Below are 27908 nucleotides of genomic sequence, written 5' to 3'. Positions count from 1 at the left end.
CAAAGTGAAACTGTTCGTGATCTATACAGGAACAATGACCAATTCCTGTCTTCTGGCTTCCAGCTTGCAGCGTCCTCCTGTGCTCACACTGCTGTTTCTCCCTGTGCTGCTCCTTAAATCATAGTCATATTTAAGGTGGAACTGACTGTGTTTGCATAGAATCTCTTGTGCAGTGTATGGCAGAATCACCTGTCAATAAAAAAACCCTATGGCCAGTGAGCTGAGGCAGGACTAGGAGGTGGGACATCCAGCAGAGAGGGAAAAGGGTGCTGGGGGCAGGGGGAGAAGGGGAGGTATGAATCAAAGAATTCTGGAAAATAGTCAGGGGGTAAAGATTGGCCCTGAAGCTGAAGGAGAGGGAGCCAGCCACTTGGCAGGCCTTAGGATAAACTGGTGATTAAGTTATGAGCTAGCTGGGGAACCAGCCAAAGCTTTTGGCCTCGGAATTTATTCATGAAATATTAAGAAGTCTCAGAGGCCCTACTTTGGGGAACAAAGAGGCCAGGTGGAAAAGCTCTAGGTTATAGCGTTTGCCCTTTTTATTTTGTAAGTTCACTCTGGTCCATACCCTGGTAGTTCCCGAAGCCCAATCACCAACCTAGATCTGCATGAGTTTGTGAATTATCTGCCTGCACTCTGGACTCAGCTGTGAGATAACTCAGGTGTCTTACACACATGAAACATTGAAAATGCACTCAAAGCCCTAGCACCAATCCTGTTCTGCATGAGTCTTAGAAGAAGCATCTAATGGCATTCTGGACACGTGTACTGGGAACTCTGGTATTTTAAACATCTAACACAACACATTCAACTCATCTTATGCCCTTAATCTGCCACTTCGTTTTGAAATTAGACTCTAAACTCTGTACCAATGGTAGCACACTGGGGCACTCACTAGCTACACTCCTGGATCTCAGAGTATGTCCTAGCACAGCAGAGTTAAATATCCAAAAGACAGAGTGGACTCTTTCATGTGAGGGAGATGCTGTAGGAGTAGCAGAGGCGGGGCTTGGTTCCCTTCCCCAGACCGAAAAGAGCCGGGGATAGAACTCTGATCTCTACCGCATACACAATCTCATTTCAGTGGCCATAAGCAACATAAGATATCTGTCAGGCTTAGAAAAGTGTTCCCTTTTTTATTATTTACAAGATTTGGGGGGCATTATTTTTGCATTTTTGGGGGGTTGAGGGCAAGGATGGAGAGGTGAGATGGGTCTCACGTCATAGCCCAGACTGTCCTGAAACTCACTATGTAGTCCAGAGTAGCCTTGAATTCACAGCAATCTTCCAGCCATAACCCCTCAGTCTCTGAGAAAGGAGGCATGAGCTACCATACCCAATCCGAAAGGTTTAAAAGCTTGTGAGGATGAGGAGAAACAGAGCTGTTCTTAGAAATACATAGTAGATGTTCTTTTAACGTATCATTGCATCTCAGAATGACTTCTTTTTAAAAAGTCAATCAGAGGCCTCCTGCTGCAGGCAGGTCCATGGGAATATATTGAAAAGAGTCAGGGAGGCAGCTCCCATGAGAGACGGTAATTTCATTTTAAGAACAGGTTGGAACAATCTGCTGTGCCAATCGGTGACCTGTGGTGTGCCCTTCCCTTTGGCTAGTCATCCAGAGTGAAGTCAAAGGGTTCAAAGTCTTTCCGGAAGCGGCGGGCCAGGGCCTCCTCCTCGTCCTTACTGGTTTGACACTGCCTCCAGTCAGCCTTCTCAGGAATGTTGAGAATAGCTTCGCTGGCCAGGACCTCCCTGCAGAGAGGACAAAGAAGAGAAAATGAGAGTAGTAACTGAAAGCCACCCTTCTGTGTTCCTCTCCAGCCACCAGCTCTCCTCAGTGTCATCTAAAGAGTGTGTGGACTGCTTACAGCTCACACTGGTCGCCTGCCCTGACTACATCTCTGCCATCCTAGCTACTGAAATCACTGCCATCTTAAGTGTCCTCTCCCACCTCTTTTATTTCTCCTTTCCTGGAACAACTTGGAAGCACCATATTAATACTTAGGGAAGGAACCCCAGGTACAGACTAGAGGACAGCCCCAGGTACAGACTAGAGGACAGCCCCAGGTACAGACTAGAGGACAGCCCCAGGTACAGACTAGAGGACAGCCCCAGGTGTCAGGAAGTCAGAGACAGAGCTCCAGTCCACGTGCTGGTACTTCATGTCTATGACTTGATTCCCTCACTTACAAGACCACCTTCCTTACAGGACGTCGTACAGAAGCTGTATAATCAGAGCACATGCCCAGCTGCGATTCTATTTTGCCTTAAGCTATAGTTTTCACATACCCAGTAGACTTGAGTTTGCTGAGGGCTTGGTTCAGAGTCACACGTTATACCCACGCTGACTTAAAGTTCTTCTACCTGTCCTAGTCCCCTCATTTGTATGAGTAAATCAGAGAAGTTCAATGTGAAAAAAAAAAAAAAGCAACTTATAGAGACACATATACAAGCAGCTTCTAAGTTCTCTATTTTTACTTTTATATATTTTTACTTTTAACTTACTTTAATATGTTAGAAGCAATCCTACTGGGCTCATTTCAACTCTGAAGGTATAGTTAAGTAGAAAAGGCAGAAATGAATCACAGTAATCCCCTGAAAGTCAAAGGACCTAGACTCAAACTTGGGTTTGCCCAGCAAACCACGAGCATTGTTTCTTCATATGTAAAATGAAGATACAACCATTTTCCCTATTAAGTATAAAATGTATCAATTGTACATTAGTATTCTGAAAATTTTCAGTGTTGAAACATAAACAACTACCATGATCACAAAAAGATGTGGGCTGTACATGGCTGTGTATACTGGCATTGCTTGCCTATGTCCCCACTGTGCATATCCACATCTGTTGCTAAGGCAGTAAGATTAAGAAAAGATTGGGGCTGGAGAGATGGCTCAGTGGTTAAGAGCACCAACTGCTCTGCCAGAGGTCCTGAGTTCAATTCCCAGCAACCCCATGGTGACTCACAGCCATCTATAATGGGATCCGATGCCCTCTTCTGGTGTGTCTGAAGAGAGCTACGGTGAACTCACATACATTAAGAAAAGACAGTGAGAGGAGCAGATGCTTGTTCCCAGCTGCGTTTGGCGGCTCTACTCCCACGTTAGTGTAGGACAGGCTGGAGGCCATTCACAGCCTGGTGTGAACACTTGAGTGCTCAGAGGACAGCTGCCAATCAGAGATCAGCAGCAGACAACTGCTGTGTGCATTTCTGCTTCCCTCCACATGGGCTCTCAGAATGATGCAGAATAACAAGGTTAAAGACCTCCATCTTGGTTCACACTAAGGTTTGAACCTTCAACTGTGAGACCATGGGCCTGCTACTTAACTTACCTTAAGGTACAATATGCAGTAGTGTAGCCACTAGCCAGGTGTGGCTATTTAAATTTAAGCTCACTTCCATTTTCCCTTTAACTTTTTTTACTCTATGTATTTATTTGTATGTGGGTTCACACATGCCATAGAACCCGGGGTCAGAGCATGCATGGTTGGGCATCTGTTATCCCCTACCATGTAGATCCTAAGGATCAAACTACATCAATAGGAGTGGCAGCAAGCTGTCTCCCTCACAGCCCCTCAGTCTCACTTTGAAGGACCTGACAGCAGTTTAGCTCGGGGTTATTGGATTAGTGCAGCTTTCCAGTGCATTTCATGTCTGTATGGAGGCCTGCTGGGATGACACGATATAAACACTACTGGAAGGTTGAATGCAACAGTGCCCAGCAAGATCTTGCCTGTGTCTGACCCAGCACATGCTCAGTGGCCACCCTGTACTCCACCAGGAGCTCCCATGGTGTCTTTCCCACTACAGTTTCCCATATATTCACTCTCAGCCTTCCGTGGAGCCTCGCATGTGGCAGAAATGAGCTCTTCCTTCTCTAAGTTTCTAAGTACACTGTTCCTTGTTCATGGTACTTCCAATTCTCCAGACAAGGCTGTAGCACTGCTCTGCTCCAAGACTCTAAGCTTCTCGCGGCTGGACCACTCCCTAGTTGGTTTTCATAACCGTCCACGCAGCCTGTCACCACGTTCATAACACATCAAATGAAGTACACTAAATACAGTGAAAACATACAAACCTTCCAAATTGCAAAGGAAAATTCTTTTTAATTCTGTGGAAAAGCTTTTCTCCTGTGTCGAGTTCAACATAAAAATATGCTGCTCCTGGCTGTGCAATCTGAAGTAAACAGAAATGTATAAGGACAAATAAGAATTTTTAAAAGGTGCAACACACCACAGGAGCTAGTGTTTAAAATGCCAATACATTCCCAGTGATACCCATCCTTCTAAGATCCCATCTTAGGAGGTGTCTAATCTCCTTGTTTAATTCATATGTGTTCATATATGTGTACTTGTTCCCATGTGTGAGATTACATGTACAGGTGTGTCCATGGCCTGTGGTGGCCAGATGATGACACTGGGTGACTCTTTCAGTTCTTGTCACCTCATGTTTGAGGCAGGGTCTCTCCCACTGAGCCTGCAGCTTATCGATTTAGGCCGAGATGCTATTGTCTCTCCCTCCTCAGCACGTGGATCACAGGCACATGCCCCAGCTCGTGACCTTTACACGGCTGCTGGAGTTCACACTCAAGTCCTCAGAGCCATCTTCCCAGCTCCAGGAAAAGTCTAATTCTTTACTCTTCTAGGAAAGCACTGAGACTTCCCTACAATGACGTCTTCACCTCTAGTCTTATTATCCTGTATTCTAGTACCAAATGGTCCGCTACTTAGCACCACTGGCTCAACATGTCGAGAACCAAGTCTTAACTCCTCCCTGAACACTACCACCCCTCCCTGACTCACCTGTTTGATGTCTGAGTGTTCCGGAATCTCCAGCAGCTCTATCTGCTGCTCCTGTGCCTGGGTAATGAAGGCATCTTTAATGTCATCTGTAGCACAGCAGCTGAGGGGCACAGGAATGACCTGGGTTGGTGTGGGAGGAATAGAAGAAACTCTTTGTATTGGTTCCAAAGAAGATGAGTCTTTGAAGTCTTGAGGAAGTAGCAAAGCCATCACTGGGGTGGAGAAACACCCCTCAGCAGAGATTCTCCTCAGGCCAAACAGCCTCCATTGGACTGCTTGTAGGACTTAAACTTATGAGGACTGTCACATATGGGAGCCAATCTGTTATTAGGAAACACTCAAGAGAGACTTCTTTGTCCCTAAGCCTTTGCCAGCTCCTGCATAATGTATGTGGCAGAGTCAGGCCCATTTGAACACTTAACAAATGCGCCAGGAAGACACTACCACCCAAGAGACAAATCTCTCAAATTCCAAAGTACTAGCCCCATGCTAGCTGGAAACTATTTCCTACCTCTAAGTCTTCATTCATGCTGGGCTTCCACAGGAACTAGCCACATCTTACCCAGCAAAGTCCAGGTACACCTCCCTTGGAGCCTTTCTTAACAATCTACTGTTTCTACCCCCGGCACGCACCGTCCTGCTGTTCAGTTACCTGCAGCGTGGACGTCTCTGGGATTATCAGCAGATGTCCCCAGCCCTCTAAATGACCACCATGAAAATATTATCATAAAAACAAGATTAAATGCTCTAGGTATTAAAGTTAAATACTAAAGTCATCATTATTTAAATTTATCAATCTCAAGGTCCCCACAGTGATTTCTAAGTTCCTGGGCAGAAAACACACACCTGAAGCTGGAGGTGATGGCTCCTATAATTTCTTTCAAATAGAACACAACGCTTCCCCCGACTCTTAAAGAAGCGTTGCAGAGTAGCCTTATATTTCTCCACTTCTTCCACCACCTCTGCCGAGAGCTCCACAACTGACTGGTAGTGTCCAATGGGCAGGATGAGGACATGGTCATCAGATAGGCCTCCTTTGGCCAGGGCAAGGTAGCACTGAAGAATCACAGAAGCAAGACAGCAAGCCTATATGTATGATCATCCAGAGAGAAAACCCTACACACACAGTGAGCCTGAGGTACAGTAGAAAATGCTCAAGATGTTGCCCCCTTCCACCCAGGACAGGATGGCAGGGTCATGCTATGTTGTACAGGGCAGCCTCAAATTCAATCCTCTCAGCTCAGCATCCAAGCTCTGGGGCTATAGCCCTGGACTAATACACCCAGTCCAAGATAGTCTTTTGTTTGCTTGTTCTGTTGTTGTTTTAGTTTGTTTGCTTGCTTGTTTTTTATTTTTTGTTTGTTTGTTTGTTTTGAGATAGGGTTTCTCTGTATAACAACTCTGGCTTCCTGGAACCCATGCTATAGACTAGGCTAGCCTTGAACTCACAGAGATCTATCTGCCTGTCTCTGCCTCCTGAGTGTTGGGATTAGAGATATGACCCAGCATGCCTGACCCAAGATATTCTTAATAGAAATTATATTTTAAAAGATTTGATTTTAAAGTTAGAACAGGAGCTGGAGAGATGGCTCAGTAGCTAAAAGCACTGGCTGTTCTTCCAAAGGACCTAGATTCAACTCCTGTAATGCCAGTTTCAGGGAATCCAATGCCCTATCTGGTCTCTACAGGCAACAGGCATACCCATATACTTAACACATACATACATACATACATACATACATACATACATACATACATGATTTTAAATGCTAAAACAACATTTTTAAAAAACATTCATTTATTACTATATCTAAGTATAGTATGTGGGTGCTGGGATTTGAACTCAGGACCTCTGGAAGAGCAGTTGGTGCTTTAACTGCTGAGCCATCTCTCCAGCCCCTAGAACAGCATTTTTAAATATCTTCTAAAGAATGGGGTCAGTTTTAACAAATTTCCATGAAAATAGCAAATGAACTAGAGGCATACAAGAAGGGTTTGGGTTTTAAATGCTAGAGTTCAAAAAGACTATTCGGGTTATCCCTCCCAGGATCAAAACTTTAAAGCAATTTTCAGTTACTATCACTTTCTCTTCAACCACAAAAAGTTAGTACTTCTTATTTCAAAATGACTCCTACCTTCTTCCCCAAGCATATCCAACCCTGCATCTCTATCTCCAATATACTTCTGGGCTCACAGAAAAGGCTAAGGTAACATGGTAGCATGAGTCTTCCTGCAGCTATGAGGTGCTGACTAAATTCCACAAAGTGAAAGGAATAATATGGAAATTGTATGAAAAGAAAAACCTCAAACTCAGACATATACAAAGAGACAGAGAACTCTGTTTTCTAACAATGACTGTTTTCTAACAATGTCAGTCAGTCTTTAAGAGCAACACACATATAAGCACGCACACAAAATAAATCCTAAAAACAAAACAAAAGCCAACCTGTAAGTCAGGTGAGGAGGCTCACACCCTCACCCCAGCACTCAGTCAGGTGAGGAGGCTCGTGCCCTCACCCCAGCACTCAGTCAGGTGAGGAGGTTCACACCCTAATCCCGCACTCAGTCAGGTGAGGAGGCTCGTGCCCTCACCCCAGCACTCAGTCAGGTGAGGAGGCTCGTGCCCTCACCCCAGCACTCAGTCAGGTGAGGAGGCTCGTGCCCTCACCCCAGCACTCAGTAGGTAGAGAATCAGAGTTCAGCCTCAGCCCTGGCCAAACAGTAACAATAACACAGAAACAAAGCCATCCAAATGAGCAGTGCTGCTCTAACAGTCACTGTGTGACAGGAAGATGCTCTGAGTGAGCAGGAAAAGGCCAAGGACTATCAGTATAGGCAAATACACAGGGACTTATAAAAACTATGCCATTAGTGTGGTGGTCCCAAAGCTGAAGCTAAGTAAGAAAGGACGGTGACAACATATATGCTTGCTACAAACCAAAGCATGACCCCTTGATGTACTGACGGGGAACTAAACACATCTTCAGCTGATTTCCCATGGGACTTAAGTTCACCAGAACCTCAAGGAGCAGGACACGGTGACACACACTTATAGTTCTACCTACTCTGGAGGCTAAAACAGGGGGCCCTCAAATTTAAGGCTAGCTGAGGTAACAGCGGAAGAGCCTCACCAGTAACCAAACAACACCCTGAGAGGCACTCAGAGTTTTTACAAATATCCATTTTTACTGAATTTGTTTGAAAAGGTTACTCTAGAAACTCTTGTTTCCTAGCCTTTCCTTTGTCACAGGCCACTGCCAGAGCATCAGCTTTATCCTGTGATGTGCATTCTATAGCGATGTAAAGGCTACACTAAGCAGCTGCCCACACCTCTAATGCACGTCCAGATCTCCTGCACCGGTTCTCACTTTCCCAATTTGCCCCACCCTTTCAAGCTCTTCTAACCTATTTCACACTTGAGTGGTCTCTAACCATGTACATGGATAAAAGCCTAAAGGAAAGTTCCCTGTGTAGAATACATGGCTGTGCAGCCATCATCCTGGACTCAGCAGACTCTCCCCTTTCCACACCACTGGCCTACTTTATGTACCTTCCTGAAGGAAGGAAAGCAGAGCAATAGCAGAGAAAGCCTGAGGGAAATGTAATAAGGGAAAAGCAAGAGCAATGGCCGCAAGTACTACTGCAAGCCCCTTGCTAAAGACTCAGAAGCCCAGAAAAGGGCAGTGCAGAGCAGCGTAGATTTGACTACCAGGTAGGCCCTGGTCTAGGAGAAAATGCTCAAATACTTTGCACTTGGGAGCCTGGTCAAACGCATGCCTGAAGACACGTTTTGCTGGCTTCAGACACACAGGAACAGTTTCCTTCATCATCCCCAGGCCCATTTCCTGGGGAATGCACTGTGGGAGCAAAGAAAGAACATTTCTCCCCAAGGTCGAGAGGAGCAAGAGGCCAAGCCACCGCTCCAGCCCCTCCTCCTCTCCCATGGGCTCTGGGACCTCTTATGCTTCCCAAACAAAAGGCAGCTCACAGCCTGCCTCACTACAGGCTGTGTGTGAGAGAAGACTGGCTAAAGGTAATCCAGTGAGGGGGGCCCAAAGCTGACCTAAAAAGAACACACCCACAAAGTAAAAGCCTGCCAGCTTGCTCTCAGAGTTCATCCAAGGTCTTACAAGCCAACTGTGTGTGTCGCAGGCCTTTACTCCAGAACACCTCCCTGGACAGGGTGCTAATAATTAAGATGTAAAACATAAATAGGTAAGTCCAGACCTCTCCAGTTGGAAAGGAAGTGAAAATCAAAGTGAGACTCTGGCTGGTCTACAGGAAGCCACAAAAAAAGGAACTCTCAGATTGTTAGATGAAGAGGACAGTCACCTTTAGAAACCAAAATTAGAAGAAATCAATGAAAACCAGATGAGCAACACCAGTCTGCAGAAGTGTTACACAGTAAGCTGGCCTTAGAGAACATCCAGTGTAGTCATGGGGGGCTAGAGTGTAACTGTAACCCTGGTGATTAGCAGTTTCACTGAAGTCAAAGAAAAAGACGTGTCTTTACAGAGCCTGAACTGAGTTCTGAGGAGAAGTATGAAGCTGAACGACTTCCCTGAGACACAGTGTTCATCAGGGATTCATCGGCCTGGCCACCATACTAAGGATCATCAGTCCATAGACTGATTCAAGGCCTGCCAACCATGTGACTACAGTCATTTTCCTAGATACATCAAGTGTGGTATATAGTTGCAAAGCTACATACTTGTGATAGCTTGGTTGCCATTTGCCAACTGAAATGAACTAAAACCCCCAAATGAGGACACACCTGTGAGGAATTTTTGATTAATCTGAAGTGGAACAATCTATATCTACCATTTGAGTTGGGAAAAACCCACCTGTAATGTGTGCCATGCCTTCTGCTTAAAGCCTATGTGAGGACACGGAAGAAGGAAGCTTTTGTTCCTTGTCTGTTTGCTTTCACACTGACAACAAGTCTATTCCTTCACTAGCATTAAAGTCTACTCTCAGGGATTCCAATGTTATACTGAAGGCCAGCTATGATATCCAGCCTCATGGACTGAATGACAACTGGATTCTATGACCTACCATAGGTAGGCGATTATTGTTGGACTAGATGAACCACAGCCTGTAAGTAATTCTAATAAATCACCATTCAATATGTAGAGAAACTTATTCTATAGTGTTACTCCAGAGAACCCTCACTAGTACAATCCTTGACTGGCAAACTGAATTTATCATTTTAATCTTTCTTATGCTTAATGAACTTCAGTTCCAAGGGATATTTTTGGCTTGTTTTTATTTGTTTGTTTGTTTGTTTGTTTGTTTTTAAAGAAAAAGCCTTACTCTGAAGCCCAGCCTAGCCTAGAATTCTTTAGGTAGTACACGCTGACCTTGAATTTGTGACAATCCTCCTGCCTCAGCTTCCTGAGTGCTGAAATTACAGGCATAAGTCACAAGACCATGCACGCTAACAATATCAACATTTTAAACCTAGTATGCATATATAAACACATGATCCCCTTCTCTTTTCACTATTTAAAACAGAGAAAACTGAGGAATATTTAAAACAGTGAGAAATTAAAAGAATCAACTCAATACCTCATGAAACATAGATGAGTCTAAGACATATGCAGAAGATTAATCCTATGGAGGGAGACAGAGAAGGAGTGCTCAGGAAACAGATTCCATAACACTATAGTGCCTATAACCAGAAAGGCAGACAACAGGCTAAGGATGTATCTCAATGGCAGAGTTCTTATTCATCATGCTCAAGACCCTGGCTTCAGTCTCCAACATTCTCAAGAAGAGAAAAAAAGACTTTAAGCAATATTGGCGTGAATGTGCAAAGGTCAATCTCTCATAATGTTGCTGATGGGAACATAAAACAATGTAGTAATTTTGGAAATCAGTTTGACAAATTCCTAAAAAGTTAAAACCAAGCTAGATAGAGAGCTAAGCAGTCAAGAGCACAGGTTGTGCTCAGAGGACCTGAGTTCAGTTCCCAACACCCATGTCAGGAGGTTCACAACTTCCTATAGTTCCAGCCCCAGGGATCCTCAGGCTCAGGCGCACGCACACGCACACACACACACACACACAAAATGCACTACATGATTTCAGTTAAATGTCTAAAACCCCACAAACCTAAAGATACAAAGTATGCAAGTGGTGGCCAAGGCTGAGAATGGATATTGAAATTAATATAAATATGTCTAGGAAATTATACTGGGCTGATGGAAATACTTTAAACCCCCATTTCATATTTTCTTTTTTTGAGACAAAGGTCTCTCTGTGTGGTGCTGGCTGTCCTGGAAGTTGCTATGTAGACAGATTTGCCTTGAGCTCAAGACATCACCTACCTCTGCCTCCTGAGGACTGGGATTAAAAGCATGCAGCATCACATCGGGCATCTAAACCGCTGGTAGGTGATGGTTTCATAATTCAATAAGTTTATTGAGTATCAATGAACTGTACACTTAAAATGTGAAAATTGTCTAGGAGTGTTGTTTCACACCTTTATTCCCAGCAATTGCCAGAGACAGAGACAGAGACAGGAGGATCTCTGTGAGTTGGAGGCCAGCTTAGTCTAGTGAGTTCCAGGACAGCTAGAGCTATGTAGAAAGACCCTGACTCACAAAGAAAGAAAAAAGGTAGGTGGGGTAAATTTGATACACAGATCATATGCTATGTAATGTTAGTAAAAACCAAGTGCCAGCTTTTCCTTCTCTGCCAGCCTTTCCTGCTCTGCCGGCCTTTCCTTCTCTGCTGGCCTTTCCTTCTCTGCCGGCCTTTCCTGCTCTGCTGCCCAGCTATGGGGGTGACTCACGTGTGTGCCAATGTTGACCACCAGGTGCTTTTCCACTTCAGGGCTGGCGAGGCAAAACCAACAAGGGCCTGGAGGCTGAGCTGCACAGGAAAGAAAGGCAAGCGTTGTTATGGTCCAACCACAACAGACATACTCACCCTCCACAAGCTTCCTCGTGGCCGGAGAGATGGCTCAGCAGGTAAGGGTGCTTGCCACACAGGCCTGACAATGTGAGAGTTCCATACCCAAACCCACAGTGAAGGAGAACCCACTCCAGACAGCTGTCCTCTCACTCCCACGGCATGCATGCACGCACGCACACACACCAACAACAGTACTAACAAACACTTTCAACAGAGAATTCGTTGCTATTATTCACTGCTGTCTCATCTGTCAGACCACAAAGACTGCCACAATGGGTGGGACTTGTGTTTCTCACTATGACTGCCACTGCCTGGCACCTCTGTCAATGAAACTAAACCTCCCTTTGAAGCCCTCTGAGTTGATAATCGATCCACAGGTAGGTGGCCCACAATAGATCATCTCGTAACTAAAGCAGCATACAAACTGGCAATAGGCCACAATGAGAGAACACTCATCTAGGTGGGGGATGGTCAGGCACCCCAATTCTAGTCCTAGCTCTGACGTCAGCTAGCCACACAGCCATGGGTCTACCTTCCTAGCTAGGTTCAGGTTCTCCTCTTTAAAACAACAGGGTGAAAAAAGACATTCTCAGTGAGGCAGCCTGGCAGTCCTTCTCCTCAGCTTCCGTCTGCTATTACTGCATGAGCTCACGTCAGCTTTCTACTTACCATGTTTTATACAGGCAGAAAGAGCTTTTCTCTCATCCTACAGGAAGGGTCTCAGCCTAGAGTCAGGCCATTTGTTGATGATTCTATTTTCACTTTGCTCCTAGTGGCTCTGTAAAGTTTCTCTTTGCCTGAAGATGCTCTTAGCAATGCAACTTTCCAAACACTCCCCCAACGAGTTACTGCTCTCAAGGGAGAGCAGGGTACTTACGAGGCTTGCGAGGCTGCTTAGCATGGGGAGGCTTGTTATCCCTGCCTGTGGACGGCCGCTTCCTTCCCTGCTTCTCACTCAAATCGAAGAAGAACTGACAGGCTGACTCTTCCTGCAAGGGTGGATGGGGAGGATGTTACTCAGGGACAAGTGACAGAGCAGCAAGCAGAGGGAAGTCCCTTGCCACTCACATCTGCTGCCTCTCAGTTCTTCCTTCCTAGTCTAGGGAAGATGCACACACCCCAACCCTGACGCCTGGGGGACTCTCAGGCCCACATCTCAGCAAACTTATCCATACCATTACCAAATCTATCTCTTCTGAAAAATAAGTTAAACACAAGCTCTAGAGCAATTTTCCTCTAGGCCAGAGCAGTATGAACCCAAGTCCACTTATCTCTTTTCTCTCCCAATAACGGCGAGAACAGCCCTGAAATTTCAGAACAAAGCAAGTCTGATCCAACTTCAACTGAAGGGGAGAGAGGATGAGCCACTTGGGGCAAAGGCAAAAAGAGGAGGCAGAGAAGATTTTGGAGTGGACAGAAAAGTCCAAGAAAACAGACCATGAACCCTAACAAGGAGATGTGATCAATCAGCCTTGCTTTAGTGGGGAGAAAATTAATTACTAAAGTCAGCTATTAACAAATGTCTTCAGTGCCAGGGCCAGGAAGCGGGAGTGGGTGGGTTGGGGAGCAGGGGGAGGGGGAGGGGATAGGGAATTTTTGAAGGGGAAACTAGGAAAGGGGATAGCATTTGAAATGTAAATGAAGAAAATATCTAATAAAATATATTTTAAAAAAGCAAAACAAAAAAAAAACTCAAATGTCTTCAAAGTAAATCTCGACAAGAAATTATCACAAAATCATAAATCTCTGCCACCAACAGATCCTTGCCTCAAAAACTGAGAATAATCAACTTCAGACAAGGAAAAACAGTATGAATCACCTTAGACAAAGACTCAGCATAGAGCCGTTAGCCCCAAATACACTGTAAAAATGAGCTTGATTTCCAATGCCGACGCTGCCTCTTTTTTTTTTTTTTTGGTTTTTCGAGACCTGGTTTCTCTGTGTAGCCGTGGCTATTCTGAAACTCACTCTATAAATCCTGCTAGCTGAGAAGTCAGAGATCCTCCTGGCTCTGCAACTGCCTCTGCTGGAGCTAAAGGTGTGCACACCTACCACTGGGCAGGATTTTCTAAATATTACCATGATTTGCCAAGAGGAAAACCATTAAGAGTCAAAAACTGAAGTTGTTCGATGTATGAAACTATAAGCAAGAAAGGCACGCCCACAGAGCGCAGCCAGCCTGAATCCCAGCCCACAGCTGGATCCTACCTGAGGGGCAGGAATTTGTTTCCCTCCGGCTGCCTGCTTCCCAGAGTCTCGGTAAGGGTTCTCGGTGACATCTGGAGGCTGCTTTACCAGTTCGGCTACAGCCATCAGCTTCATGGGAACAATACTGAAGGCATAAAGATACTTGAGGGGAAAAAAAGAGAGAGTGTAATGTCAGGGAAAAGGCTTGTGTCTCACTGTGACCAATCATGTTATGATGACAACTTCTCTGAAAGTCTCGACTGTCGTGGTGCTACAGCAGTGTAGCAAATGCTGACCCGATGGCCTCTGCAATGGCCACAGAGGCTCACACAGTAATGAGTAACAGGTCAAAGCTCCAGCCCTTAGACTAGGTTCCTCACTTGGAGACGGGTACAGTGACAACCCTTACTGCAAGGGGACTTGTTCTACAAGCCTTGAAGACAAACTGTTCCTGTCACTGCATCTTTTGCTCGGTTGACTTTTGCCAATAGAACCATGGACTCCAATTCCATCTTCTTAGTGAACATTCCAACTGGAAAGGTAGGCCTACACCTCTGACACAATTCTCTCAGAGCCTGATACCTTCCCTTAGGGACTAGCAGCAAACGAGAAAACAATACATATATATTTTATAAATCTTGGGCTAATAGCGTAAGATCAAAAAACTTTAGGCATAAATATATGTTTTGCCTCAACAAAATAATGGACCTTGAAGTCATAGGACAGATTTTACCTTCTGTTTAACTGGGGTGGGGGGATCGATATTTGATAGACTCAGAGTATAGAAAAGGGGAAAAGAGAAACATTCACTGCTGGGAAGGCTGTGGCCTGGAACACAGTTTTGAGACGAATGGTGCCTGTCAAGTTAACACGACTACGATGAGCTGCCTTATGCATCTCTGGGACTGAGTAAGAGACCAAACCACAGAACTCTGCTCAGCGGGAAAGGTCAGCTAAAAGTCTAGCCCTACTAAGAATGGGCTTCAAAGCTTAAACTACAGCAAAGGGCAGGAGTTTATCTTCTGAGCACTGCCTCCGACGTGCTACGCGGAGCAATCGGCCACAGAGGAGGACCACTGCCTGTCCCTTGTTTCACTGATCACTCACTCTGTCTTAGCTGTCTCACTCTGCAGTTCGACTTTTAGCAAGAGCAAAGCATCCCCAGGGAAGTGAGAAATACAACCTACTTTTCTGGTTTATTTTCTTTCACCATCTGCACTATTTTCTGGATTTCAGGTATAACTACTAATTCAAAAAACCAAGGAGGTAATATACATACATACATGCAAACATGTTTTGTTTTGATTGTTGTTATTGTTACAGGGTCTTATATAACCTTGGATGGCCTGGAACTCACAGAGATCTGCCTGTCACTACCTCCTGAGCGCTGGGATTACAGGTGTGCACCATTATGCCTAGTTTGGAAAATACTCCCCACAGGAATTTATTATTCCAGCTCACTAAGGCTGCTGGAAGGAGGTATGCACATCTCCTGAAGCAAGCTCCTGTGTAGCAACAGAGGCAAGCACATGGATGTGGAAAGGAGGAAGGCCTCTCCTGCACTGGCTTATCCCAGGGAGCCACGCCTTTCTCTAAGACTGCCTACAAACCACTCAAGGAAACCTAGCCTTTACAAGGAGCCACTGAATTTGCTGGGACTCGGGGACCACGGAAGACTCTCGAGGCCAGAAGCTCTGAAGGCCAAGTAACCCACCAACCACTCAAATCTTTACCTTCTTCTTTTCTGGATTTCCAACATTTGCCAGCGCTATGAAGCGAGTGGCATGCTGCGCGCTTTCTTGTAGAACAACATGGTTTCTGAAAGGTATGGGAAAGGGAACAGATCTCCATCACTTTACAAAACAATAGGTCTCATTATGGTGTGTTCAGACAGGAATCTATACTTGGCTGTAATCTCTCCCCCTCCCAGTGCCACCTGCCCCAGGTTATCTTCCTTCTTTCACGTCATCCTAATGGGACTAGAGACGGTGCTGAGGGATGGGAAAAAGGACGTTTAAATGCTGCTGGTGGGACTGTGAAGCTGAGCAGCATTACGGGGCATCTCACATACCACAATCAGAGCCACCCAGCACATGACCTGCGGTGCCACTAGGCTTATGCTCAAACACCTCGTCCTGCTTACTGCTATACTCTTCACTTGGAACAGTGGAGTGGCCCAAATAGCCGATCCATGAATGGGGTTTTAAATGGAGCACATACACAATGGGATAAATAAAAACAAAAGCATGCCATCTGCAGGAAAAGGACTGAACCAGAAATCGTTATATAAAGAGACACAAACTTAGAAGGACAAATACTACACATTTTCTATAAAACCTAAGATTTAAAAGTGTGCCTGCATGTGCATGTGTGCGCTTATGTGAAACCAGACAGTGAGAGGAAGGGGGATGGACAGAAGCAGGGTCATGGACTATCATTTTACTTTTAATTCGTAACTGTGAGGTAGGTAAGATTCCATCGGGTCATGATAAGAGCAAAAGTCTTGTATTCACCACAGGTCATGTGACCTTGGTGGGACTTAAGTATCCCTAACCTTATAGGGCCAATGTAACAAAGAAATGAGATGACACCTTTGAAAAGAACTACAACTCCTACTTTTGCTCTTTAAAACGTTGTAAAGTGAACAAATGATTTCTGGAGCCAGATGATGGAGGTGTGAGGGCTCTCAGATGCTGATGGAGGTGAGGACTCTCAGATGCTGATGGAGGTGTGAGGGCTCTCAGATGCTGGTGGAGGTGTGAGGGCTCTCAGATGCTGGTGGAGGTGTGAGGGCTCTCAGATGCTGATGGAGGTGTGAGGGCTCTCAGATGCTGATGGAGGTATGAGGGCTCTCAGATGCTGATGGAGGTATGAGGGCTCTCAGATGCTGATGGAGGTGTGAGGGCTCTCAGATGCTGATGGAGGTATGAGGGCTCTCAGATGCTGATGGAGGTATGAGGGCTCTCAGATGCTGATGGAGGTGTGAGGGCTCTCAGATGCTGATGGAGGTGAGGACTCTCAGATGCTGATGGAGGTGTGAGGGCTCTCAGATGATGGTGGAGGTGTGAGGGCGCTCAGATGATGGTGGAGGTGTGAGGGCTCTCAGATGATGGTGGAGGTGTGAGGACTCATTTTGCTACTCTCTTATGTAAGAACACATGAAAACAGTGAGACTAAGTATGTTCTAAGCTGAGCAGATATGCATCAAACACTAATACATAGTATACTTTGATTTTTTAAAAATAGTTGACATGTCATAGAGACATGGTAAAACAGTTTTGTTTTGTTTAGTTTTTCTATGTTTAAAAGTATGCTGCACTAATCAACATTTATAACTGAAGTAAAACAAATGTGAGTAAAAGAAATTTCTGAAGTGTTGGAGGGTGAGTCTCAGTACAAATTCTTGGTGGGCAGAGATAAATGAATGCCTCAGTCTATAGCCCAGGCTGGCCCTGAGCTCACTGAAGTCCTCCTACTTCAGCCTGTAAGTGTAAGGGGTCACAGGCAAGCAGCCCATCTAGCTCAATGGAAGTTCCTGATTCACACAGTGAAACCCCTAACGCCACAGCGACTGTGCTGACCGCTGAGTACTCCAGACTAAATAAACACTGTATGCTGGTTGGACCTGGGGAAAGCAGGACCTAACTAGGTGCGGTAGCACATGCCTTTATCCCAGCACTCTGGAGACAGAGGCAAGTGGATCTCTGTGAGTTCAAGGATAGCCTGGTCTGCAAAGTAAGTTCTAAAATAAGCAGGGCTACATAGAGAGGCCCTGTCTCAAAAAAAAAAAAAAAAAAAGAAACAAACAAAAAAACAAAAACCAGGACCTAATACTCTATAATGACCACCCAGCACTGTAATAGTAAACCCTAAACTTTAGAATCTTATAGTCTAACTCCTTTATCTCAAGTTAGGAAACTTATGAGTGTGGCACCTCAATAGGAAATGACCTCCAGAGGGTCACGTGGTTTTGAACACTTGGTCTCCAGCTGGTGGTACTATTTGGGGCAGTTTCTGTAACTCCCTGGGAGGTGGAGCTTAGTTGGAGGAAATATGTCACTGGGGATGGGCTTTGAAGGTCTATAGCCTTGGCCCACTTCCTGCATTATCACAGGGAAAGTGTGATCAGTCAGCTCCCTGCCTCCTGCTGCTACGCTATGCCTTCCCCCAGGACGGATTCCCCTGGACTTATAAACTAAAACAAACCCTGTCTTCGGTGGGTTGATATTTTACTACAGCAACAAAAATGAAACTAACATAGTGCCCGCCGTAGACTCAAAGGAACCAAGATACACGGCTAAAAGCGAACAAGAGCTGGGAGTTTATAGAGGCCCCTGGAGATGCTGCTCACCGGTACGGAAGCCTCTCATAATACGACTTTTCCAAAGCAGCAAAATGATACCTCGGTTTCAAGCTCATGGCAAGGCTGGAGATCAAAGCAGAGCCGCAGTTTTTGGTGTCCACTTCTCCCTAGTGAATGGGAACTTGGTTATTGACACAGGTTCAGGAATTATAAAGAAATGTAAAGAACAAAAAACACCTTTGATATATCTTTCAAATTTATACATAGATGTGAATTTGCAGTGAACTGCATACCTAGGGCAATCAAACATGTAAGAACACTGGAATATTATAATTACAGAAATGGCACAATTGTTGGAAACCAGAGGGTACAAGGTAAGGCAATCCCTTCATAGTAACCTCTAAAACAAACTTTAAGACTTCTTTTGAAAAGAGGTCTCTCCCTGCACTCTATAAACTACATCTGCATAATACGATTTATAGTGCACGTGTATCAGACAGAGTAAGCTGTGGTCAATGCAGAAAGTAAACACTAACACTTAGAGCACCCAGTCCAGGGCCTCAGAACCACACAAGCTGTTCTGCTGTTCAGACGAGGAAACGGCACAGCCACACCAATGCTGGAGAGCTTAGCGGTGCTTTAACCCAGCACCTGGGAGGCTGGAGGCCGACGCAGGCAGATCTTTATAAATTCAAGGACACCCTGGTCTATATGGCAAGTTCCAGGACAGCCAGGGCTATATAGAGACCGTGTCTCAAACAAAACAAAACAAACAGAAGCTTGCCAGTGAAATATTTTGTCATGGTAGATTTGTTCACAGAACACTCCTAGCTCTCCCCTTACTTCAAGCTTTTGCTAAAGAAAGGTGACCGACCTTGAACTTAGTTGTAGTATCACAAAGATAGCTACGTATATTGCTTCCTTCCTCATAAAAATCTTATATGGCTGTTTACAAACTTTGACCAAAGTCTCCGCCCCTACTGCCCTGTGCTGGCTTTTGCTCTCCCAAAATGAGGGGCACCCTTTCTAGAAGGGAAGGAACCACAGGCTGGTAAGGAAACTAGGCTCTTTGTTGTCAAACACTCTCCCTGATGACACTGGCATCCTACTGACTTTTATAATCACAGACACTTAGTACTGAGTCAGGAAGGACGGGTCTACACACAGGTCGCTCTGGGACAGCACTGAACTCGGAATCCAGTTGCGAGGGTTTAATTATTCCCAGATTCAATCTTACATTTCCCTCCACTGAGGCTCAGCTGATGCTTTCTACCATTACACAACCTTCCCAAGGTCTTCTTAGGCCTTGTTATGTCATCGTTTACAGTAACTGCCCCTTCTCAGGACTATTAATAAAAATGCAGGGGTGGCCTCCAGGGCATTCCAGATTTGTGTCCATAACAGAAATTCAGGCTCAGCACCTTGTTCCCTATCTGTAAATATTTACACTATTGGACTCAATTTCACAATGACCCAATTTTGAAATACACAGTGATAGCCAAACCCAATATTCTGGAATGGAAGGGGAAATAAATGCAACTGGAGGAATGCCAATAGCTATAGATCTCTCCACTGGGAATTAATAAACTTACAAAATATATAAAGAAGGCTAAGGGAGAATACTGGTAGAGAACATAATTCCAGGAACCATTTGCTTATAATTAAGATTCCACAATCTTATCTGCAAATTATATTTTTATGAGATCAACTGTTTTTGTCAGTAGATGTACATTACAGAATCTTGAATTTTTTTCACAAAATGTTTCTAGTAAAAGGTACTAAGAGTTAACATATTCAAAATAGAGAGAAAAACTTTAAACCCCAACTTAAGCCAGTATAATTTGCTTTAAAATTGCAACTGAACAAGCACTACTCACAGAGGAATTCCCAAAGCTCCCCACGTACTTGGGCCACGGGGACGTGAGTAAGATATCAACACCTTTAAACTGGGAAGCCGAGCACAGCATTGTTCTCAGAGAAGACACATCCTTGGGACTAAAGCTGTAGGCTGGGACTGGTTCATCTAAGGACTCTGTCCCACTGAGGTATACAATCTGCAGCCCCGAGCTTCCAGTGAAGATGCCTTTCCGACCTGGATTCAAAGAGAAATGAATGAGTTTTAGACAAAGCTGCAGGAGGAAATGTGACACTTCCTCTTTCCCAAGGCTCCATCTCCTGGCTCTCTGCCTTTCCACTCATCTGAGTAAGTGTGACTGCTGGAGCTACACTCTGGCTGCCAGGATCCAGGCTGGCTGTTGTGAGAACAATACTCCTGTTCCCTAAGTTTGAAGAGCTCTTCTGTGGTGGCTGCTGGTCACTGACTGGAGTGCAGTGGCCTCTTACCCTGCACTCAGATTCTATGAACCTGGTGTCTACGCCCTAGAGCGCCTGTTTCCCCTGCTCCCCATCCATGCCAGCCTGTCACCACAGTACTGTCACCTCCTGGCTTCCCCTCACTCTACCCCCTTGACAGCTTGATTCTCTTCTCAGCTTTATTTTTCATGGTTGTAGATGTTACCAACTCCCCAGGTTCTATAGTAGCCGATCTACTCTAGAAAGAACAATCAAATTCTATTCAGCTGCAGTACCTCAGGCTATCACAGGTCCAACAGGACCACTTCCTGAAAGAAGGAACTGAGTGGAATTCACCAAATAACATGACTGACAAATACAGTAGTGTTCTTAACACACACTGAAAAAACACACTGAGGATTGTGACAAGTCGGACCCATGTTCAGATTTCAAAATGTCTGTCTCACAACTGTAGCTAAAAATAAATAGGCAGAGGGCAGAGAGAAGGCCCAGGCATTAAGAGAGGGCACTGGCTGCTCCTTCAGAGGATCTGGGTGCAGAACCAACATGGCACCTCACAAAAGTCTGCAATTCCAGTTCCAGGAGATCTCTAAGAGTACCAGGAACACATGTGTACCAATGCACCCTTATACAGAAAATAATAATAAATCATTGTTAAAAGCAGGGCTGGTAAGATGGAGCAAGGAAAGGTGCTTGCTTTGCAATCTAGAACCTGGGTTCAATCTTTAGAACCCACATAAGGTGAAAGAAGAGAACTAACTCACCAGGTTGTCCCCTGAGCTTCACACTCACACTGTGGCAAGTGCACAGAGACACACACGGACACACACATAACAGTAAAGCACGGAGACGAGAGATACAGTTCAGTGGCAGAAGACATATTTGCAAATGTGTGAAGCCCTGGGTTTGATCGCCAGTGACATAACTAACAACATAATAATAAATCTTAAACCATATTATAAAAGTTTTCCTCAACATCCATCCTGCCTAAAGAAGTCTCAGGAGTGGAGAAAGCTAAAACTGTTTCTGTGAGGGCCACAACTGCACAGAGGATCGGAGGCACTGACAGACTATGGTGGGAATGGTGAAGAAGGCATTTCTAACAAGGAAATACAGGGGCTTTCTGAGATCTGTGACCACAGACACTGTGAAGGGGCTGTTTTAGAGCATAATGAGCTGAGTAACGATCATGTCATGTACACAGCAGACTAAGTCAGACAATGGGGAGGGAACAACTGCAACGCTTGACAACTGTCTTTGTCCTGAAACTGAAGAAATGTAGAGGGCTATGAGCAGTTTTGAGCGGGAATTAGAGTGTCCCTTAAAACGGAAAAAAAGACAAAAGGGATGAAAAACACCAGGGGTGAACACTAGAGACCTGAGCCACCAGAGCCTAGACTGAGCCTAGAGTAAAGTCAGTTAGAGGCCACATGATCAAGTAAGGCATAAGCATCCAGCAAGGTCAGTGTAAGGAGGAGTTTCTTCTATTTGAATGTAACGTATACCCTAAGTGCTTAAGGGACTGGTCACTCTGGTTGGCTGAAAAGGTGGTTGGTCCAGGGCTCGGGAACACAGGGAGATTGAGGAGAAACAGAGAAACAGTGAGGAATAAATATCACCATCCAAAGGGCTCTACACACAGACTGTGAGGGAAAATATTCCCCAGAGGGAAAAACAAAATGAAATGCTTATTCTCTCTCTCAAGCAGTAATGGCAGAAGAAGCCAGTCAAAACTTTTCCTGAGAGATTAATCTCTAATTTTTTTTTTTTTTTTTTTTTTTACTAAATTCATTACAAAATTTTTTTTGACTTACCCAGGTAAGTGATGTTTTCGGCCAATTCACAGCCATCAGCATCCTGGAAATAGTTTGCTGTCTCCTGGTTATTGGCACCAAGCACATATGTCTGAATAGGAGCTAATGGGAGACAGACATGCCACCATATGGTTACTGGATCTGCTCTGAACACTGAGAGACCTTTCCTCATAGGGAAAATAGTCATGGCAAAAGTCAAGAGCCTGTGCCTTCCTTCCACAGCCTAAACGTGGGACACACTCATTACCAAGGATTCCTATCCAACCCCACAGCTTCATGGCTAAGTGATGTCACCAGACCAAAGGATTGCCATCTCAAATGCTCAATATACATACATACATGTATATACATATACATACATACATACATACATACATATATATACACATATATATGTATGTATGTATATGTATGTGTGTATGTATGTATGTGTATATATATATATATATATATATATGCATTCTTTTCTGCTCAATGCAGAGTTTAAGAGGGACATAACTCCCTTCATTATTTTATTTTAACCACGTATCCCAGGCTGGCCGGTCACAGATCTAGGATACTCCTATCTTAGCCTTTCAAGTATTAGCATAATGAGCATGTGCTACCAAGACCAAGAGAGAAACTCCCCAAAAGCAGCTATGCCAGCCAAGAGAGAAATTCTTCTGCAACTAATATGTGAGAAATGGCCCAACAGCAACCACAGCCCCTGAGATTTTGTTAGAAGTCATGCATTAAACAACAGCAATTTCTCTACCTTTCTTGTTGCCAGTCTTATACTCCTCCCACTCAGCATCCTGGGCAGAGCCAAAAAAGTTTCCTACACACAACAGCAGCTAAAATGAGTTTTTTAAAGATATATGAGATTAAAACAACAACAACAAAAAAATTAAACATTACATTGACTGTAATATTCAGCTAATTACTCTATTGAATAGTCTCAAACCAAGTATTTCTTCATTAATTTAATTAACGATAATTCTATGAATTATTCAACTTCGATGCACTGTCTGTCAATCACTCCAAATTGAGGGTGGGGGGAAAGTGAAGGAAACGAGCTTCCAGAAGACAGAATTTATGTGCTTTCCAAAGGTTCCCAAGGCCTCTCTATCCTCCTTCTTTGGAATACAAAGCAGTGTTGAAACAGGTGCATAAGGAATCTGTCCGTGAAATACAAAACTACAGTATTAGACTTCAGAAATACGGGGCATAAGACCACCACATTTGCTGCTGTTTTTACTTATCCCTCAACCCAACGAACAAATCCTCCCTAACCCTCCAATCCTCTCCTGTGTCCTAGGGACTCATAGTCTACGTGGCAAGCACACACAACATTCATTTCTCATTCTTTCTTTGGTAAAGACTTGCACATCTGTTATCTGATTTGATCCACAGCGCACACTCATGAAGCAGATCTGGGCTTATCAATCCAGGTGTCAGACTGGCAGCTCTGCTCAATGTGTTTCTCTGCTTGTTTTTGGTTCAGTAAGAAAGTAACAAGACTTCAATCCCAACAGTGTAAAGAAGTGAACAGCACAGACCGCCTCCCTCCTCCCACCAATCCACAGCTACTTAGTGTAATTAAGGACAAAAACCACAACCTAACAAAAAATGGGAAAGTCACTCATAAAATTAACAAAGAATCAGTACTTTAATGTTTGACTACAGTGTAAAATTTCAGTAAAAATGATCGTCTTACATCAAAGTTTCCACTTTTCTTCTGAATTGTCCGAACTCTATTGAATAAAACATCAAACTTTCCTTCAACATCTCCACAAGCCAAGCTGCAAACAAGAGATAAACATGATAGCAATTCAGGAAACACAAATGGATCTGCTAGGCTCGGTATAAATGTACTTGTTTTTTAGATTAGCGATATGATCCAGTCCCAGCAGGCATCTTCTGACCTATGGTCAATATCAACTACTCTGAGCTACCAGGCAGACTTTTCTGAATACCAATACCTCTAACTCACCATATCTAAAAACTAGCTTTTCGTGTCTTCAAAATTGAGCCAGCCTCTTCCGATTCTTAAATTTTATGGATGGGTTTATCACCAACTTGGTCACTAAGAGTCAGCTAATTCCTTATTTAATCTAAGTCCAAGTGAGTCTCCAACCATGTTTCACACCCATTCTGTTCTCCTCACCTCCACGGCCTGTGCCTTGCTACACGGCTTCAGTCATCGTTCAGCAAACACCAACTGGACAACTACACTATGCAAAGCTCAATGGGCCACATACTATCCTAAGAACACGTTAGAATTACAGAAGCACTTAGACTCATGTAAAGCCTCAGAGAGTTTACAATAAGGGATGGGAGGCTCCAATCACAAGCATATATGGAAAAGGCTATGATGTGAGGCAAGCATAACATGTTACAGGGCAGGGAGGAGAAAATGACAAGCATGAAGGTTGACGAGGGGGACTGTCCCAATCGGTGAAGTGACTTGCTCTAACATCTAAGTTCTGACTTGTACAATTCTGACTTACATCGTTTGTTTGTTTTCACTTTAGGGGAGGTATTGTATTGGGAGGGCATGCATGTGTCAGTGTTCGTGTGAAGGTCAGAGAACCACCAAAGAGAGTTCCCTCTCTCCACCACGTGTGTCATCAGGGACTGTACTCAGGACACCAGGCATGGCAGGAAGTGCCACTACTCACTGGGCCATTTCACCAGCCCTTACTTACTTTTTTAACATCTTTTAACTCAAGATACTATAGATTCTATTGTTTTGTCGTGGTTTGGGAGGCAGGGTAGACTTTATGGACCCCATAGTGCTTTCTCTGCTTCCGTTTAATGTTCCTTCCTAAAAACATCACACAGTGCCTCGTTTCCTGTAGAAAGAGTTTTCCTCCGGTCCTGGCCTGTCTTCCCAGTACTTTCTCTAAGTTTTCCTAACTGAACTCTCCCAAACTGCAGACAGATCACTCTGCCTCTGCTAGGCTCGAGGGAAGTTCTCTTTCCTAAGAGCCCCACTGTGCTCAACCTCAAAGCTTTTCCTATCCATCAAGGCCGAGTCTCTGTAGCTTCCTGGTGGGCTGAGAAAGCCACTTTCTCAAAATCTCAGAAATCCATATACCATTTCAGAACAAATTTTGTCCTAACTATCATGCAGTCTAATTTATCCTCTGAGAGCCTCTAACATCTTTCTGTTCCCTGTTGATTATCAATCCCTGACAGTTACAATCCATATTCAGTATCTGATCTGGACCCCTTTTCAGCATTTTCTGATCCCAATGACTGAAGACAGAAATCTATGACCTTACAGTGGAGGTTTCTCACAATCAAAACATCACCAAGCCCTGTGAGTCCACCTGCTTAACAGACTATCCATTCCTGAACTTTCGCTCTGCCATTACTTTACCTAATGCTTGTTGCCTTCTACTTTGGCTCTTATTTGTTTCCCAACTTTTAAGCAGGATCACTTTCCATAAGGAAAACTAGATCACACTAAGGAGTTTTTAAACGTTTCAATGTCTTCTCTGAGTTAAATACAATAATATTTGCCAGAGTTAAATCCTCACTTTCTCAGGAAAGCCTTAAGTCCTTATATTAAGCCAAATATCGTTATTATACACCCTCCAGAACCATCAACCCTTTCTCTACATTTCCCGCATTCGTTAACACTTGTTATTCTAGTCTAGACTATCAGCTATCAAGGCGGGAACTGGTTTGTGCGACGCTTGTCCGCTGCTCAATACACTAGTCTTTCTAAATGAAGTCATGTCTTCGCTAACCGACCACGCAAACAAAAGTACGCGAGGACAGGACAATGCTCATCTTGTCTGACAAAACCCATGCGTGCACCCCGTGTCTGCAAGTATTTGGCTAATCAATACGTGCGACTCCGGGAGAAACGACAAGGAGATGGTGTGTCGCAGGCAGAATAGGCCTAAGGAAAAGGAAGTCCGGCTCAGCAAGTTTTTAGTTCTGCCAAAGACACTCTGAAGACACCAGGGCGAAATGAACTGGGACGCGAGAACAGGAAGCCTCCACTCCAGCTCCCAGCAGCCCTGCGACCTCCCCTCCGTCTTCCCCTTCCGGTGTGGAGAAAGACCCCCGCTCCTCCTCCTGCCTCTCTCCCTTTCTCCTATGTGCCTGAGTCTACCGATGCAAGGTCACTCACAGACGCAGCGGCTTCTGAGCCATCGGTAATGACAACCAAGGATGGGACGGCCACCAAAGGCTAGAAACACGAACGCGCGCTCAAGGTTGGAAAGCCGGAGCGCAGAAAGATGACGTCACACCACTCAGCCAATAGAAATCACCTAGCTATGGGGCGTGTAGAGGGGTAAAAATCTCTCCGCGTTTTTTTTTTTTTTTTTTTTAAAGGAAAGTAACTCTGGAAAAAGTGAAAAGGATGAAGGAATTAAAATAGAAAAAAAATGTCTTATTTTGTTTGTTTTAGAACATTTGGAATTACTGAACTGTGCGCCTGCGTGTTTGTAGTCGTGTGTGTGTGTGTGTGTGTGTGTGTGTGTGCATGCGCGCGCATGTTGGACTCAAAAGAGGATGCTGAGGGGCTGGAGAGATGGCTCAGAGGTTAAGAGCACTGACTGCTCTTCTGAAGGTCCTGAGTTCAATTCCCAGCAACCACATGGTGGCTTACAACCATTCATAATGAGATCTCACTCCCTCTTCTGGTGTGTCTAAAGACAGTTACAGTGTACCTACATATACATATAATAAATAAATAAATCTTTAAAAAGATGCTGATCCTTCGAAGCTAGAGTTACAGAGTTTGTAAGGACTCTGATAAGGATTCCGGGATCCAAACAATGGATCCCATGACAGCAAGCGCTCTTAAGACCCGAGTCATCTTTCCAACACTGGCTGGGTTTTTTTGTTTGTGTTTGGGGGGAGGGGGACATGCTTGTGTGCATGCAGGTTCCTGTGGAAGGAATTGCTCCCAACCTTATTGAGTGAGATAGGGTATCATTTGAACCCAGAGTTCATTGGAGTAGACTAGTCTAGGAAGCCATATTGCCCAAAAGATCCCCTAATTTTGCTTCCTGAACGCTGGGATTCCCCGTGGGCCCTGAAACTTACCTGTCTAGACTTACATGGGTACTAGGGATGCGAACTCGAGTCTTCATGATTTGTGATATGGGTGACTGAGACATCTCCCTAACCCCTAAATTTTTTTTTAACACATTGAAAGAATAGCTTCTATTCAGTGTATCGGCATGTCGCTACATTTACTCTCTTGCTCACTTCTCCCCAGGTACCCAAGCCCTGTCCTTCTCACTGAGTTATCCGAAAGCGAAGTGCAGACCTCAGTGTGCGCCTCATAAACACATAAAAATACCCTCCCTTAAGTTACCTTAATATTAGCACACTGAAAAAGAATTAAGTTAATTCAGAAACAAGACCTAATGTACACAATGTTTAGTTTTCTGTAATTGATTGTATACATGGGGACTATTTTCATTCAGGGATTAAACAAATTTCACATTTTCATCCGGTCCTATCTCTAGTCTCTTTTTGCTTTGCTTTCGGTAAGTCGATTTTTCTGAAGGGGCCAGGCCAACCAGCAACAGCCTGCTAAGGACCTGGAAAGGACTGT

The 27908-nt window shown here is 44.4% G+C and overlaps 1 protein-coding gene and 1 non-coding gene across 5 annotated transcripts; both read right to left on the bottom strand.

Moving 5' to 3' along the window:
• Nucleotides 1–1122: 1122 nt before the first annotated feature.
• Cwf19l1 (CWF19 like cell cycle control factor 1) lies at nt 1123–26565 on the bottom strand. 4 transcript variants are annotated; one of them, XM_021151341.2, is made up of 14 exons: nt 26469–26565; nt 24039–24123; nt 23097–23175; nt 22343–22444; nt 20093–20307; nt 18264–18382; nt 15646–15730; nt 13934–14074; nt 12603–12714; nt 11604–11683; nt 5654–5863; nt 4808–4927; nt 4084–4181; nt 1123–1755 (listed from the first exon to the last, which is right to left on the bottom strand). In XM_021151341.2, exons 1-14 carry the CDS (start codon nt 26489–26491, stop codon nt 1611–1613), a joined length of 1614 nt encoding a protein of 537 aa, XP_021007000.1. In that variant the 5' UTR covers nt 26492–26565; the 3' UTR covers nt 1123–1610. The 4 variants fall into 4 exon arrangements, with proteins under 4 accessions (XP_021007000.1, XP_029328388.1, XP_021007001.1 ...); XM_029472528.2 differs by having other exon boundaries at nt 18315–18382; XM_021151342.3 differs by lacking the exon at nt 26469–26565 and having other exon boundaries at nt 23097–23159.
• Nucleotides 5113–5258, bottom strand: LOC115030010 (small nucleolar RNA SNORA12). Its single transcript, XR_003835605.1, has one exon. It is a non-coding gene; the product is annotated as a small nucleolar RNA SNORA12 (small nucleolar RNA).
• Nucleotides 26566–27908: the final 1343 nt, after the last annotated feature.

This window comes from Mus caroli, unplaced genomic scaffold, assembly GCF_978045245.1.
Source record: "Mus caroli unplaced genomic scaffold, Mus_caroli_1 scaffold_20, whole genome shotgun sequence".
Lineage (NCBI taxonomy): Eukaryota > Metazoa > Chordata > Mammalia > Rodentia > Muridae > Mus > Mus caroli.
The sequence above is the reverse complement of the archived record's forward strand: the minus strand, read 5'-3'. Positions and strand labels throughout refer to the sequence as shown.